The sequence below is a fragment of the Lagopus leucura genome, unplaced genomic scaffold (genome assembly GCF_019238085.1).
Source record: "Lagopus leucura isolate 7727_CA_CO unplaced genomic scaffold, USGS_WTPT01 Super-Scaffold_100040, whole genome shotgun sequence".
Lineage (NCBI taxonomy): Eukaryota > Metazoa > Chordata > Aves > Galliformes > Phasianidae > Lagopus > Lagopus leucura.
This window is the reverse complement of record NW_024962289.1, coordinates 5,060,681-5,077,989: the sequence shown is the minus strand read 5'-3', so window position 1 is coordinate 5,077,989 and position 17,309 is coordinate 5,060,681. Positions and strand designations below refer to the sequence as shown.

Here is a 17,309-nt window from a genome sequence, read left to right as displayed (position 1 = left end):
AGTTCTCTCTGACAGAAGGACTGAAATGGAGCAGACATAAAACTAATTTTTCAGTACAGACCAGTGTAACAAGGCACCTAGAAGCCCTTACCATTCAAACAGATGTCCCAGCATTCTGCTGCATGTCAGAGCATCTGCACCTTCGGTGCCAGCTTTCCACCTACTCCATGCAGCAGAAGGCCCTGAGAGGACTAAGCAGAAAGCATCCAGTTGAGGTCCCCCAGATGAAACATCTACTGCACTTTCCAGTGAACAATGCCTTGCTATTATACAGTTGCCCCAAACTCACCTTCCAGTGCAGCCGTGTTAATGTGAGATCCTACTAAAATACTTTATTCACAACATCTTGTTTCAGCAAAGATGGAACAGTTACATCAGTTGAAACATCAACAGTTACAACAGATGAAACATCAGTTACAGATGTTTGCAAAAGACAGAAGTGAAAAGAAAAAAAAAAAGGAAAATTACAATTAAATTGCTCAGACTAGAAATAGCCTAGAAGGTTCTGTTTCGTTCCCTTACTGCTCTGAAACACTGTCCTCTTCTGGCACGGTGGTACACAGCTTCTTTCTCCAAGCATAGCTTATACCTTGCTGTATCTAGTAAGGAGAGCCCTCCACAAGAAAGTCTGCATTTAAACATACACTCATCAGAGCGCTTTGAGAAACTTTTTGGCTCCAAAAGTCTCTTTCTCAGGCTATATTAAAGGGGTTCAGACAGATTTGATCTTTCACTTTGAATCTCACAATACTCCTTCCTCGTCCAGGAGACAGTTTGGTCATCTGTCTTCATTAAAATAAGGACTTCCTCACTCCCATGGGCATGCAAATATTCCTTCCTCAGATGGGTGGGAACTACTCTGTTTCACCAACTGTTTAACACTTTGTTGCCTCAGAAAGTTCTCTGCTATTCCATCTAGTGACTTACTGGCATCTTTAGCTATGGCATGTATCCTAATACAGAATCTTGCAGTCTGTAATAATCTGTGCATTAACAAGAACCCCCCATCGCATCCATCCAGATGAGATTAACATAGGCTGACTATGGTTGGCATCTGGCTGAGACCAAACACAGTGGCACTTAGGTGGGTAATCTCTAATATTCTTCTCTCATAGGCACAGTCAAGAACCACATTCTGCTAGTCTGCATGGATGGATCCCAGGGCTGTTGCTTTTCTTGATATATCTATCAAAAAACAGCTTACACTTCATCATTCTTGCTGACGATGGATCTCTGTCCAACAAGAAGAAATTACCAGTACTGTTTGATAAGATGTACATCTTTTGATAGATGCACATTCTAGCAGAAAGAATGCTCATCACTACGTGGGAGACATTACTGCCATCAGCACCCAAAGCAGCATTTCCTGATCCCACCCAGTCTCTTGCTCCATGCCTGGGAGATGAGATAAAGCATCATTTCAGACCATCTGAGCTGGAGAATCACAGGGGAAAGCATATGCACAAGGTCTACAGTATTTCCTGATGGGGCTAGCAGTGTCCCTTCTCTTATAGCTGAGTCCAGATTCACTTGGGAACAATGGCTGTCATTTCTATAGCGGTTTCATAGTAAGTAAGTCAACATGCAGTCAGGCAGCCCCTTTGTGAGTCACTATCTGGAAGCTGCTGCACATGTGGTTCAAAGAAAATAACTGAAAGAATACGTGAAGACTTGACAAGATCTTGAAATAGTTTATTATAATTCATTGTAATAAGGAGACAACTGGTTCCTGGGAGGCACGTAAAATGGTTACAACCTCAAAAGCCAAGAATTTTGCATCAGCTATTACTGGTGGGTAATGGTAGGTAAAATACCTTTAGCTTTTTGGAAGAAGCTAGAAACCAACCAGGAGCACAGCCAGTTTCTAGGAACACAGCTACTAGCCTGCACATCACCATGCTTGTGCAACTTAACAGATATATCCCTCGGGTACTCCAGCACATATTCCTCATTTGGCTACAACAGAGACTAATTTTACACTGCATCCACACAAAAGAAAAGACCTCAACAGAAAAGAGATCTAGGTCCTGCTGCTGAAAAAAATTGTGCCAAGGTGGCAAATTGGGATGGAGGGATATGAAACACTGTGACAGAGATGTATGCTGGCATCATGTGCCCATAATGAACACTGCCAGTAGTAGCTTAAGCAGTGACAAGACAAACAAGCAGTTAAGACAAACCAGCAGGTGCCATCAGTGAGATGTCCAGTCTATGAAACTGCCACAGGTAAGGTAGGGACAGTGGTTTTATAGCATATTACCTTTGACATACCCATCGGCTCAAAGCCAAGTATGGGAATCAAATGTTGTTTCTGCATTAGAATTGGATAATATAATTTTTATTTTATGATCTCCGCTATCATAGTTCTTTTTGGGAGTCCTTCTACTTAACTTGGGGAAGATCTCTGATAAAGTTTACATCACTGATCCTCTAGACGAACCTTCCCAGGAAGGCACACTCTGTATATAGGTGTATAGACGTATATTTTGTCATACACACTGGAAGAATATCCTGCACGAGAGCAAACCAGAGAACAAGCCATGGCCTGCCCGAGGAAGCACCTGAAGAGACATTGGAAGGCCTCGCATCATCCCCCAGTGCTCTTTGTTTAAAGATGATGACTTTAAAGAAAATCACCATATCAATAGGACAAGGAGAGCACCGAGGCATCTTGGAAACAACAGGATGACTACTGACTGGCACCAGATAACAAATAAATTAACAAGTAAATAGCAAATGTAAACCTTCTGATAAGATTGGCCTGGAGTACCCAGCCACTGGGGAAACAGGGGAGGGGGAAGGCAAGGGGCAGAAAACAGGGTATAAAGGCTGTCATGTTGTGTCCATAGGCACGCTGCTGCTTGCGGGACGCCGCCATTGCAATCGCGAATAAATTCTGCTTTTATCAGAGATACCGTCCTAACAAAAATTATTTGGATATTTCCAACACAAGGAATAGACTCTGAGTGTCAAGGTGCTAACCCAGTGTTAAACAGCAGGCCTCAAATGCCAAATGTGACTTTGAGGTGACTGTATGGCGCAGCATCAACCCTGCATTAAAGTCAAGAAAAAAAGCAAATATACAAAATGAGACTGAACAAGCTGCCTACGTCCTGAACTACCAATGTTTCAGGAACAAAGGTCAAAGCCAATCAGTCAGATGTAATCAAAACATTGTCCTGCCAGGGCTGTATGGGGCTTCATCACCTGCTTCAACTGAAAAGTCTGGAGGTTGCATCGAACTTCTGCTTTGCCTGAGGCCTGAATGACACTACAGGTGTCACACTTCCTTGTCCACACCTTGAGGAAGTGCAGACATCTGCAGCGTTAACATGACACCACAGTATATCCCAACTTTAGCAAAAACAAAAACAAACAACAAAAAAATCAAAATTAAGAAAATGTAATATCCACACAGAAGATTTTCATGCAGTAGCATATTCTGCCTGAGCAGACTGAGAGAAACTGAGCCAGCCAAGAACACCAGGTAAGCTGGAGTTGTCCCTGTACAGTGTCTGTACATGCTGCAGGAGAATATTATTGTCTCACAAAGGCTACAGACTTCATGGAAGGTGTGGGAGGCTCAGAAATGCATGGATCTTGTGTGCAGTATGACAAACAAGAGCAAGCATGCCCTGTTTCAATATCACTTGAGTTTAGGACTACTCCAGTGAGGAGCTTTAGACTCTGATCGGTCTTTCTAAAGTCGTTTATATGTTTTACCCACTCATCTGAACAGAACTTAAGTGCTCCCTAAAGCAAGGACCAGATCCCTCTTCTATCCACTCTTCTATTCTCTGCTGCTCTGTAAAACCATATTCCTTGGTCTACAGCAACCCCATTGCAACAAGTGAGACTGCAAATAATGGTGAGAGGACAGGTTGGAAGTGATTAGTCTCAATCCCAGCTGCTCACCAAGCAGTATCACTGCCAACAACAGGCATTTGTTAGTTAGGCCCTGAAAACCTCCGAGGATGGAGATTTTACCACCTCCCCAGGCAGCCTGTACCAGAGCTACCCTGCCTGTCTGGTGAGAACCTCATTTCTGACCTGGTCTTCTGAAGCAGGACGGGCTACTGTTCCTTGCTGTATCTTCTGTAAAAAGCTGCTTGAGATTATGAAGAAACTGACTCCAAGCCATCTGCTTTTCTGGGATAGGGTTCAATGACAACTGCCTTTATCACATAAAAAAGGGGCATCTACCTCTTGTGCCTGTTTTTTTTTTCTCAGGCTAATGCATGTGAGTAAAGGTCCATCACGAAGCTGGCTCAGCCCTGAGCTTTGCAAATGGGGACAGAGCACTTAACTCCTAATGATCTCCCCAACCTGCGAAGGATGTTGTCAAGAGCCCACTGTACTTCATAATGAAGGCAAGTGTTTAATGGCAGTGTGCTTTCTAAAAAGTCCAGTGAGATGTCCGTGCATAAAGCTAAGGTAAATAAGGACTTGGCAAACTTCTAGGACAAAGACACATCAGTTCCTGAATGGACCATAAGGCTCACTGACAGCCCATGGCTCTTTATTGCCCCTACAGTGAGTCAGAAAGAAGCTGATGGGTTTGGCTATGTAGTAAACACAGTGAACTCTTGCTGTCCTCCCCTATCATCCTGTCATTATTTCTATTTCAGAAATCTGGTTTTGCAGGTCACAAGTTTTGCAATGATGTTGTAAGCTCATGACCAGAAAAGCAGGTAAGATGGTGTAAGCCAAAGTGGTACGAGTTTGACAGGTCTTGAGTTGCTGGTAAGAATGTGAGTTAAGTCTGTTTCTCTATTAGCAAGACAGTGTTTAAAGACAGAAAAATGGACTGAAAAGTCTATCTCTGTTATCCCGTTACACACACTTTTCTTCTTCTGACTCCACAGGGAAACTGACTTTGAGTTGAGCAACTTTCCAATTAACTATTTCTGTTTTCCCCTGAAGATGCTTTAGTGGTGCCAGACATTCTATCAAACAACTCTAAATGTATGTACATATGTAGATACACATATCTCCAGCTGAAGGAAAAAGAAATAAAAGAACGTAGTAGAAATTACATCATTACAATGTCTTATGTTCTAATTCATTCATGGCAGGGCTTTTTCTACTTTACAGATATCTTTGAATGGTCAGAATTAAGATGAAAGAGGGCTAGAGAGTAGTTTACATGGCAGCAAGGTCATTCATTCATTTCTATAACTCTCTGGGCATAGCTCTTATCAAAACTAACTTGAGAGACAACTCCCTGCAGCAGATGTCTGCTACTGGGGTGACACATCTACTGGAGCTTCCACTTACCGTTCGTGAAGGTGTTCACATAGTACCTGCGGCCCTGGGGAGACATATAGCTCTGCCAGCCTGGGGGAAGATGGCCGTTCAAGGTGTCTTCTCCTGGCTGAGGAGTTGCCTTTCTGGGCTTCTGCTGAGGAAAAAAAAAAGAAGAAAATAAAGAAAGAAAAAACACAATCCTTTAACTTGATATCTAGATAATGTAAAGCCTAACGAGACACACGCCTGGAAAAGGATCATATGGTTTAGCATTCCAGACTGCAAGACACCTAAAGAGTTCCATTCATTGCTCTTCTTATCTGTCCTATTCCCAGAATAGAATTTATCTCCTAGAAATCTTCCTTTGGAGCACTGGGATACAGAATATTCTTTGGGAGAGAAATGGAACCCCTCTGTATTTGATGCTCCACAAGCACTGGACCTGTCCAGTAAAGGTTAAATGATAAAGTGCAAAGCAGAAAGCAATCATCTGTCTGAGAAAGAAGGATATGCATGTGGCACTCTCATTTACACTGACATGAATGCGCTGGCAAGTAAAAGCATTGGTCATAAAGGTTCTGTCCAAATGTAATTTACAGGGGTACCATCAGCTTTAAACATTGTCAAGAAACTCTGCAGAGCCCTGTTGCCTAAAAGGAGCAGCATGCTGAATTACACTCATCAGTATGCTGATTAAATACTGATAATGCATGTAATTATCAGTGCATAAATTACTGATCCAGATGTAATCTGCATCCATATCATGCAGATGCAGGATGATGTCTTTATATGGCTATTATTCTGATGGTTAGGATCCAGCTCACTAGGAGAGATCCACATCTTTAGGAAGAGAAGGGGAAAAGCACCATGCTGCCGCTCAGAACTGCTATGAGTGTTCAAGTGCCACCTCAATAGTTCACATCTCAGTTGCAAGTATCGGTGTGCTGGGGTTCAGGTTGGAAGAAAAAGGTGAAGCTGAAGGGCATGACATTGTAACCCCTGGTGATACCACCTCTTCCAAGCAGCTCTGGTGTTTCCTTGATAGCGAGGGAATTACAGTAGCTGCTTAATGTGAAAACAGCAAAGAGGGCTTCATCCCTGTCTGGTCCCTTCAAGCAGGGATGCTGAATGACAACACCTGGGATGCATGGCCAGAGACTGCCAGTCACAGACTCACAGGGCTGCAGCTGTGAGCCCAACAGCCTCCTGCTGGCTCACATCCAGAGAACATCGCCTTGTATTTCTTTTCACTCCCTAAGGCAAACCAGGCATGTAATATACTAATTTTTAGGGTTTTTTGTTTGCTTGCCTCGCCTTGCCTTAGAACAAAAGGAGAACAAGGAAGAACATGTGAAATTGAACTATTTATTCAACAGAAGCAAATATCCATCCAGAAAATGCCTTCTGATATGGTGGAGAGGTAAGAAATGACTGCAAAGGCAGCCACACTGAGGGAAGGCAGAGTTTCAGCATCTGCTGCATATAATATTCAAACACTGGCAAAATGAATAGAGTTGTTAGAAAGAAAAAAAAAAACAAACAATGTGGTGCGCCCTTCTCCTACAGATCTGATTTCTGCTTGAAGTTCCAATTCTGTTCCAACACAGAACAAATGGGACATTTAGTGATTTTGGAGCCAAAAGTATATTTTGCATTTCTTTTCAGTTTGAGAAAACTCTGATTCAGTGGCCCTCTGGAGGCACTGAACTTAAGAGTGACCTTGCATTTGTGTCTCATCAGGTATATGATAAAGGCAGATCACAGCTCCAAGGCAGCCATGTGGACCCAAGACCAATGTGAGATAAGTATTATCTTGACACTGCAGCACAGATCGTGCTTGTGCTGATTCAGATTTTAGCTCCTCTCTTGGGCAGAGAGAGAGCCTGGGGGACACAGCCGACCCAGTGTGACCAGGAGAAGACAGAGAGGGGATCTTATTAATGTGCACAAGTATCTCAGCGGAATTAGCAACAGGATGGAGCTAGGCTGTTTTCTGTGGTGCACAGCAACAGGACAAGAGGCTCAAACTGGAACCCGAGAGGCTCCATCTGCACGTGAGAAACAAATTCTTCATTGTGAGGGTGGCAGAGCCCTGGCACAGGCTGTCCAGAAGTGCATCTCCCCTGCAGATTTTCAGACCTGCCTGGAAGTGCTGCTGGGCAGTCTGCTCTGCGTGACCCTGAGTGATGCTGTGGGGTTACCTTTGTGATCCCCAGTGATCTTCCAACCTCAGCTATTCTGTGAGTCCGATTCTGTGTCTCTATAGAGTGCATGACTCAAATGAATATTTTGCATGCCTGAGGCTAGCATGGTGCTTCACACAACTGATCAGTAGGATCTTTGTTATCTGTTCCTGTTCCCTGTTCTGGTCTCTGAGGCTTAATGAAATCACGTACATGTGAGAAAGCAGAACCTTTCACGGTTTATGTTGCTATTCAATATTTACTTTTTGCTGATCTCAACTTAGTATACCAGGGAACCCTCTCTTACACATCAGCCTGCCCCAAGGCAAACGTTCTCATTATTGTTTGTGTCTAGAAACACTGTTGTTTCTGCCTAGAAATGTACAAAATGAAATTCCTATCTTAGTCAAACTAACACAACCATGCCTACTTTTCTGTGGGATCCCTCCCCACGTGCCACTGAAATACCTCCATGTTTCATACAGCCCTCCATAAGAGCACCAAATCCTACTAACGAAAACACTGAAGTTGATGAATCTGACGAACAGGTATCCCAGCTTCACCTCTGAGTTATCCGAGTTCTCCTCCACCAGACGGTTGCTGACAGCGGTGCCTTGTTTCACTCAGCAATACCACTCCCTGCACAGCTCCAGAAATCATGTTCTTCTTTCCAATTCCTTACAGCCATGCCTTGGCACCACAAAAAGGACCTGCTCGCACAGCCCCTGCCATACAAACACAGCATCCACCATCACCTTCTGTTTGATTTTATTCTCAGTCAGGACTGAAAATAGTTCCCTGCAGGCTTCCAAAGGTGCGATGTCACTGGGAGCACCCGCGGCTCACACAGGTGATGCAGACCAGCACCTGCAGCACCAACCATGAGAACCTTAGACAAAAAATGTTTTTGTGCCAGCTGGCCTTGGCTGCTCCTCATTTGTGTGCTCTCCCCTGCCACACCGAGGAGCTTCTCCATTTCTGTCTCCCGAAGCCCCTTCCCCCCCCCCCTTTCTACAGCCCCACCTAATGGAATGAAGCATGGGGAACTAAAAAGAACCTTCAGCAAGTATGCCCCATCGGTGCAGTTACCCCAGTCACTCTGCTGATGGAGGAATGCTGGCTAGTACCTCCCGAAGGGCTTTCCTTGCATTTGCCCACATACAGTCCTTATCCAAAACACAGGTAGGTTTGTAAAGAAAGCCAAGACTGAAGGATGCTCGGAGGCTTGAGGTCAAGTAACACATGCAGGGAAGTTCAGATCAGAACGGAAAGCAAGTCAGTTCCAGGCTATTTTTTTAACTACAAACCAGTCCTTCTCCAAACATTTTCCAAGGGACAGCACAGAGTAATGGAACAACTCCAGGGTGAGCTCCTGAATGCTCTCTACCACAGGATTAGTGACCTTCATTATTGTTTGAAAAAGCATACTGAAGAAAATTGAAATTCCACAGCGCAGGAGTCTACCAGCTCCTGAAGAATTTGGCAGCAGACTGGGATCCACTGCTCAGCCTTGAAGATAACAAAGTTACAACAGACTGTCTCAACTGTGCAAGATGACCCCAAGAAGAGGAATTCAGGATAATCCCCTCCTGGGTTCTGTTCCAGAATATTAAAGTTACAGGATTGTATAAACTTACTGCACACTTCCCACTTCTGTCCTTACACCTTCTTTGCCTCCTGGAGATGAAATCACATCCATCCCTGCTCCTCCTTTTGTTTAATGAGGCCCAGTAGTGTATCCATGTAGCAAGAAGGTCAAGACAAAGTTTGGCACACTTCAGATATCACTTCTCTTCACACCATCGACAAGCACCAGTACCCTGCAGGGACAGATACCCAGTGGTTTGCTTAATGAAAGCTCTGCTATTACTCCAACATCCTCTGAGTGACCTTTTCAGTTGCTTCTGGTCTCCCTGGCAGGCTGCAACAAAGGCAGAGGTCAGGTGCCACAGATGTGTTCTTAAATAAAAGCCAAGAGATGGAGGCAGACAAGAGAGAGTGGACACCACTGTGACCACCATTTAAACTAGGGTGGAAAAATAAAGAACAAAATTAAGCAAATGTTTCAGCTCAAACCTCTGTCAAAATGTATCACTTCAAAAAAGCATGCAAACATTATGTTTTGCAGTTATAATTCTATTTTGGAGTTCCTGATATTTCTACCACTGCTTCTGATTCTGCAAACGCAGAAGTGCTGAGAGCACAACAGTGAATGACGGTAGAGATGTCCATGTGAATGACGGGAGAGATGACTGAACACAGGGAAAAACCCCAGTGCTGCCAAATGCTGTTCTAATAAACAATAGCACATTGGTTTGCTTGGATGTACACGAACCATGGATATGTGGATCTCTTCCTTTTGTTTGTGAGGAACATGATTCTGAACAGGAGCTCACTATTGTACAGTATTTTACCCCACCTCAGGGCTGCAAAAGAAAGCTTCTGGCTGTGAGGACCACTCTGTATTAGAATCTCTAATTGGTCCCACTGGAGTCCCCTCCTGCACACACTTGCACTTCCTATAGCAGCTCCACTCCCATCCCACCGAGGGGGAGAAAGGAACTGAAAAAGGAACAGGGAAGGAATCAAAGCAGAAATGAAATTTGGTTTCACCCTCTACTCCTCAGCACCCTGCATTCATTGAAGTACAGACAGCAGGAAGCTCTGGGATACATCGTATGGTGTGGGGCAGCAGGGTTTAGGGCTGGGCTCTAAAATGCATCACAGCCAGTAGTTTCGCCTGGCTCAGCAGTGCATCCTTTGAGAAATGAGGGCTGTGGAGGCCATGGGGACAGCGCACCGTCCCAGCTCGGCCAGGCGATCAGAATCACAGTAGAGTGACTCTATTTTGCCTGGAAGACACAGCCCCATCCAAGCCATTCCCTTTTTCCAGCATCAGCACAGTTACATTTGAACCATACTTGCACACCCACACAAGAGGAGTTCAGACTAACCTGGCATGTAATGTAGGCAATCCTACTCAGTGCAGGAGACAAAGCAAAGCCAGAATGCAACACAGGGACAGGAAGCAACCAGCAGATGGTGTTCAAGAGCCCAGCTCTGAAGCTGGCACTGCACACACAGACATGCTTCCATCCCTCCTCCCCAAGCTTTGCTCTTAGCAGAGCACACCCTCTGCCCCTGGCTTGGATCACCAGGAGAAGAGGCACTTCTGCTTGCACACCTCTGTCTTGTACAGCTCGGCAAGACTGTGCCATCACTTTGATTTCTTGTTACTATTTTTAGGAGAATAAAAACAAAAAGGATAGCTTATGAGAACTGTAAATCACAATAGAGGACAGTCTGTATGGACAGGAGGTTTTGTTATTAGCAGAGTGCACTATGAACCAACAGGCAAAGACAGGAGAGCAGACAATGAGTGGAACTTGAGACTAGATAGGCTCAGATCAAAAAGAATCTGTCAGTCACAAGGATAATTATCAACTAGAATGACTTACCAGGGGACTGTTCACTTCGTGTAGTTCCTCCATCAAGATCAAGTTCCCTTTTCTGGAAGAAGTGCTCTATTCCAATCAGGGGAAAAGATGGGACTCTGAAATCCCCCGATACGGCCATGCAGAAGCTGGGGCTGGCAAGCCTTCCTGTCTCTCAAATCTCACAACTCCCACAGCGCCTTTGAGCTGGGAGAAACAATTAATGCCACTCCCCTCGCTGTCACTGCCGGGAATGTCACCAGCCTCTACATGGTGCTGGGGGGTAGATTTGGACCTGGAAAGGATGTTTGCAGTACAGCATGGAGGAAACAGGAAACGTGAACAATGTGAATGTGTGACCCCAGCAAAATCCTTCTGCATCTGTGTTTACTGACTGGAAAGGGGACCAATATGTCTCTCCAAACATTCAAAACCAAGAACACAAGCACTTCTGTCCTATGAGATTCACTAGGATCATAAACCCATTCAGCAGGAGCCACCTTAGTGAGGAGCCACCTGCCCAGCATGCCTCCTTCTCCATGACAAACAACGGTTTTCCTGCACTGTCTGCAGAAGCACAGAGACAGGAGTCTTCTGATACTTGCAGGACAGAAAGGAACTGGGAATATGCATCAAAAATCAAATGAATCTCAAAAAACTGGAGCTCTTCAGTACCAAAGCACTCGCTCTGGTCTCTCCCACCAAGTCACAATGCATCTCTCAGCCTGTGTCTCAGAAACAGTTTTCATTTCCCAAGTGTAGGATGCTGGCAGAGACAAGTATACCAGCCCCCAAAGTCAAATTCCTTGCAAACACAGTCTTCAGGGGAGTGTTGCCATAAAGCAGAACTCTGGGCACATGTCTGCACCGCAGCCTGGGAGCGGGGTGGGAGAGGAGGGGAATTTGGGCGGCTGTGGTTGGGGCTAGGAGACTGCCCCCACAATGGAGAAGATAGGACTGGGTGGGAGATGGATTGAGGGTGGACCTGATGATCCTAGAGGTCTTTTCCAATTTTAATTATTATGATTCTGTGATTCTATGGAAAGTATCCAGTGAGAGCATAACAAAAGCAAACCTAAGAAAGTAGTTCTGTAGGATCACCCACCTAATCCAGGGCCCGAGCTCCAATGGAGACAGAAATATGTGCTTCTTATGGCAGAGCACGTGAACCTGACCACTACCTGTGACCTATTCCCCCAGCATTAGATTCTGACTCCTGGGCATCAGCTAGGGGATGTTAGGGAGAGGACAACAACGGGGGGGCAGAGCACCCACCCCAGTGTGTCATGACCTACTCAAGAGCCACAGTCTTGGCCACTGAACAGCATTTCATTTTATGCAGCCAAGTAAGGGAACAGAGAACGAAAGGTCTACACACATCAGTCCATCCCATGCTGACTGATCCACTGAGATGAGTCCAGCCTTGCTCAATAGAACAAAATCACTTCCCATTTTCAAACTGCAGGAAATCCCCTTTTCCCTTCATAGAGGGATCCTCAGGAGGAAACATCTGTGTGCTCAAAAGCCTCATGGAGATGCGTTACCTCACACTGCACTCCAAAGGAGTATAGCCCTGAGGCTCTCCCATACACACAGCCCAAGGTAAGGCAAAACAACCTCTGAACACCCTGAGCAAGGTCCACCAGAAGTCCTTTCCAAATTCAGCTCTTCTATGACTGTATGGCCCTATTAAAGCACAGCACCCAGCCCCAGAGCTGTGAGAATCTGAGCAACCTGAACCGGTGGGATGTATCCCTGCCTGTAGCAGGGGTTGGAACTAGGTGATCTTAAAGGTCTCTTCCAACTCAAACCATTCTCTATGTTTCTATTAACTAAATGCAGTGCTACCTGCTACTGCCACTTACTTGGGGTCATACTGCACTTCTGCTGCAGATCTGATAGTACAGAGAAGGCCTGCAAAGTCCTTGCAGTGTCCTGCCCAGTGTCAGAGGATCACTGGAGCAGAGAACAATTAACAAAATGCAGAGCAAGCTCCCTGCAAGAGGGAATGCAGGGACACAACAGGGAAAAGCTGCCACAACTCTGCACCAGAACAGCCCCTGTCCTGGGAGGAAAAGCTTGCTCTGTAACGACCTCAGTGAGCTGGTGTTTCTGTCTAGCTAAAAGTTCCATAAACACTGATCTTGACAAAGCTATGTGTCCAATGGCGTGAAGCAGAATTAAGACCAATACAGTGCAGCCGAAGAACTGGAGTTTGAGTCTGCATCTGAGTACAGCTGATGCTTCAAACAGGATTGTTAGTGAGAGAAGTCCATGAAAACCCTCAGCAGTAGCGATGCCTGTACTGAGACACTGAGACCTACACCACCCCCCCTGAGAATGAAACTATGAAGCTCCCACCCCAGAAATGCCCCACATGGGCAGGCTGGGCATGAGCACAGCCACTGCAACTCACACCATGGCAAACGGAAACGCCAGTGCCCCTCGGAGCCCCTCCAGCACTGCCCAGTCTCTCTAGCACATTGAGTCATTTTGTGTTTTCTTCATTTTTATGCAATCTTTCTTGCTCAACATTTGGTTTCCATGGTGTCATATACACTGTGTGAAACAGATTTATATTTAGAAAGTGGAACGGGTCATATGAGCTCACCCAGTTGTTACGGCAACCAACACAACTCCTGTTCAGCTGCATCTGATGGCGCGGGGTGCTGCAGGAAGCGCCTCTCCATGGGTGGCCCTGCAGACACCGCTTCTGCAGCAGAAACTCAGCAGACGCCGCAAGTGCAGACGTGGCTACTGTCTGCCGCAGCCCAGCGGTTGGCATGCTTCTTCTGAGCACTGCATCTCAGCCTGGCAACCTTCTGGCACACCAACCCACTTCCTCAGTGAGAAAAGCGCCTTTCACCTATGCCACCTGTTGGGAATCCCAGTGTTGCCTGCGGCAGCTTGAGCAGAGGCTGAGGAATGCACAGCACACACCCCACTGCCAGCTGAATGGGACAGCTCTCATTTGTCCTAGCCCCAAAAATCCCCTGCCTTGATAACTCTCCTTCCTGCCATCCCAAACTCTCTTCCATGTCACTTCTTCCTAAATAACATTTGCAACTTTGTACAGCAGCTGTTTGTTGGTCTGGTGCACCAAGGCACGTACGGGGACAAGCTGGGCAAAGTCGCAGCAGTGCGTGGCAGTGGATCCTGTCTCATGGGACACATGGCACCAAGTCTGGCCCAGGTCCTCCTGCACACAATGTCCACTTCTCTGCAAAGCAGAAGTACAGGGAGGCTCTTGGCAGTGGTTTTAGGTCTTTTGGATGAGGAGAACAGAGCTGGGTAGATATAAGAAGTAGGAAGGAGAAGGAAGATGGGATGTGGGAGAGATTCAGTGTGGGGAAAGAGTGTAGGAGTGGGGTCTGGTCTTGGGGAGCACAGTATTCATGGAATACAAAAAAAGGCGCTTCTGACGTGGGGAGCAGCAGGCATGGCGGGAGGATGAGCGCAGAACAACAGTGTGGCAGCTGGCTTTAGTGTTTCTTGATCTGCCTGAGCTCTCAACATGCCCCCAAGCAAGTTAATCACATTCCCATGCTTTCTTTCCAGTGTGTTCATAGCCAGAGTGCTTCCCTGTCATGGTATTTAGTGCTATGTGACAAGAGTGTAGAGTCCTGGCACTGAATAAGCAACCAAGAAAGGGGAAACAAAATACCAACCACCTTCATAGCAGGCACTGCAGTCTCGGAATAGCCTGCTCTGATTAAGAAAGGCTGTCTAGAACATGATGATCACAGCTACAGGCACTCATGTATTCCAGTAATGGATATACTATAATGAATGTACCCACAGAAAGCTCAGGAATACCCCTAATACAATAGATGGCCTGTTGCTTTTCCTTTCTGTGCTAATGCTAACCCAGTTACCGGACAAATCTGCCCTGCTGTCTTTGAGCAGCTCCCCCTGGCTAGTGTCATCCAGCTGAACTATGTATGAAAAGTAACAGGCCATTGTGAAACAGAATGGGAAAGAAGATGCAGGAGGCCCCAGCAGGCAGAAGGAGCTAGCACTCCTATGGGGAGCCTCTCTGAAATGGTCTGGGGAGGCCAAAGGCATGAATGGCCAAAGAGGAGCCTACTAGGCACACAGCTGTGATGAAGGGCTCAAATGCGCAAGGGATCAGAGAGGAACAATAAGAGCAACACAGCAGGACAGTGATAACTGTAGAACCCCAAAACCAAATGAAACAGAGCACTCTGCTTGGCTCCTGCCCCGTGCAGAACAATCAGCTCTATCATCTGGAGTGACAATCATCAACACGAGTCGAGGGAAAGACTCCGTAGACCATTTTACAGACTGGTACTGTCTTTAGGGGTTTGGGCTCATGAGAAGAAAGGAAAGCACACTTTGGGACTGAGCAAGTCTTGGGATGCTTAGGGGAAAAAACAAAGATGGGTGAAAGGAGGAATTCAGGTGGTTTGTGGCAGATCCAGTGCAGAAAAATACCTGCATCTGATCACTGCAGTCCATCCTGTCATCGTTTTATAAAACTCAATTTCTAGCTGTGTTCCTGGAAAAGAAGCTTTCTATGCAGCATGCGTGAGCATATATGAAGGTTAATTACTGCCAGCATTAGGAGTGGGGACCTCCAGTCACTGTGCATCTGCCAGCAACTGAAACCATGAGAGTACGGGTGTACACTGTGGCTGCATATCAAGATGGTATGATACCCAGGTATCAGAACAGCTGTGAGTGAGGGCCAGACACTGCAGAAGCTATTTGAGGGTCCAAAGGTCCAGTCCTGATCCTTGCAGGGGCTGTAGGTTCCGGGAATTGTCTGAGATCCATTTGCTTTTTGTGTGTCTATGTGAGAGGTAGAAGTATACACAGGTATCTACAAAGGGAAAGGATGAGACTATTGGTGCTGTTTGCGAGAGAGCTGAGTGTTTCTGTCAGTCTGAATCTGTGCAGCTGGCCGTATGCATGTAAGTACTGTATATGTGCAGTGCTGTCGCATGCCTACTGTAAGTACACGCCTAGCCTTGCTGCTGCCTGCACCTGGGGACATGGAGCTTTCAGAACCTCAACTCAGCTGGTCTATCAGACTCAGCAGCTCCAGGCACAGTGCACACACACTTCCCAGCCTGCAGGGGTGGGGTTGCAGCTGCTGACAAGGAGGACATTTAGGTGAGGTGGAATAATCCCAGTCCAAAACAAAGCTGAGACGTGTCTGTGCCCTGCTACAGTCCCTGGAAAATGGGGGATCGAGCAGACCACCTCACATTCATTCCATCTTGCAGAAGCTCAGCTCTACATCCATTCAAAGGCACCAGGTCATGAAAACAGGCAGATATCTGCATCTCTGTGAAGCTTTGGAGACACCCATGAGAAGCTGGCACATATGCATACCACACAGAACTTAAGAGGCAAGCACAAAAATGCCCAGAAGGACTGAGGGGGTACCTCGCATCCATTCCCAAACACAGGTGTGTCAAACTACATCCCTCAAATATGGAATAGTCTCTCACAGCAGTCTGCTGCCCCATAGCAGTCACAGAATTTCTCCAAAATACCTGTAGATTTTTCTTCTTCTCAAATAGAAATAATAAAGATAACACTCTCCCACTCTTCTTGTTTTCTTCTCACCATTGATGTTCAGAATTAATATCTTGCATCTGATTTTCCAGTTAGCAAAGCCAATATGGGCTATGGGGATCTGGGAACAGTTTATTTGTTTGTACACAAGCAGCTTGGGTCACCAACAAGCAGCACACCCAAGTTTCTGTTATTAGGAAGTGAAGCTGTGATGTCTTCCCACCATGCTGTCTCAAAAGAACATAGCACAATCTTCGAGTGTGGCCAGTTGGGCCAGTCTCACAGTTACCATGCCCAAGCTCTGCATGCTGTTACGTATACTTAGCTGACAAACTTTGACATGCGCTAACTATGATACCCCCATTTTCTCAATAGGAACTGAAACCCAGAGCTCTGCACAGACTGCCATGAGCTGGTTCACCTGAATCCTAAGTCTTCCCCAGGAAGGGGTTATTGCAGCAATGTGGGAATGTGCAGGAGAAGCTACAAGCCTGGGCATTGCCAGCACCTCGTGAACATTTGGGCAGCCCAGGAGCCCAGCCTGCAGCACAGCCTGCGGCACGCTCCTCCACTTGCTGTGCTCCAGAGGACATTCCAGCTCCATCTGTGACATCAGCATTTGGTACGAGGCAGAGCACCAGGGCCAAGCACTCTGAAGGGCTCTGTTGTCCTATGCAGATCAGGACAACAGGCCTTTGTTGGGAAAATCTTGTACTGCAGAAGTCATCCCACATATGCCTGGAGAGTCACAAGGGCAGGCCAGGCCAGCTGCAGCATTACTGCTTGTCTCCAGCTGGAAGTGACAGACCTACCTCTGAGGGACTGCAGAGCATGGCACACGCTGAAGTCAACTGGATGCTCAAGAGGCAGCCGCGGAGCTGGGGCATGCTGTGTGCTCCGA

At 46.3% G+C, this 17,309-nt stretch overlaps 1 protein-coding gene across 3 annotated transcripts in view; it reads right to left on the bottom strand.

Moving 5' to 3' along the window:
• GAS7 (growth arrest specific 7) overlaps positions 1 to 17,309 on the bottom strand; it is a 104,385-nt gene that overhangs the window by 60,793 nt on the left and 26,283 nt on the right. For 2 of the 3 annotated variants that reach the window (XM_042883835.1, XM_042883837.1), the window contains exon 2: positions 5,278 to 5,401. In XM_042883835.1, the coding sequence (XP_042739769.1) occupies positions 5,278 to 5,401 (124 nt within the window). The remainder of the gene's footprint in view (positions 1 to 5,277; positions 5,402 to 17,309) is intronic. The other variant, XM_042883836.1, reaches the window with a different exon arrangement.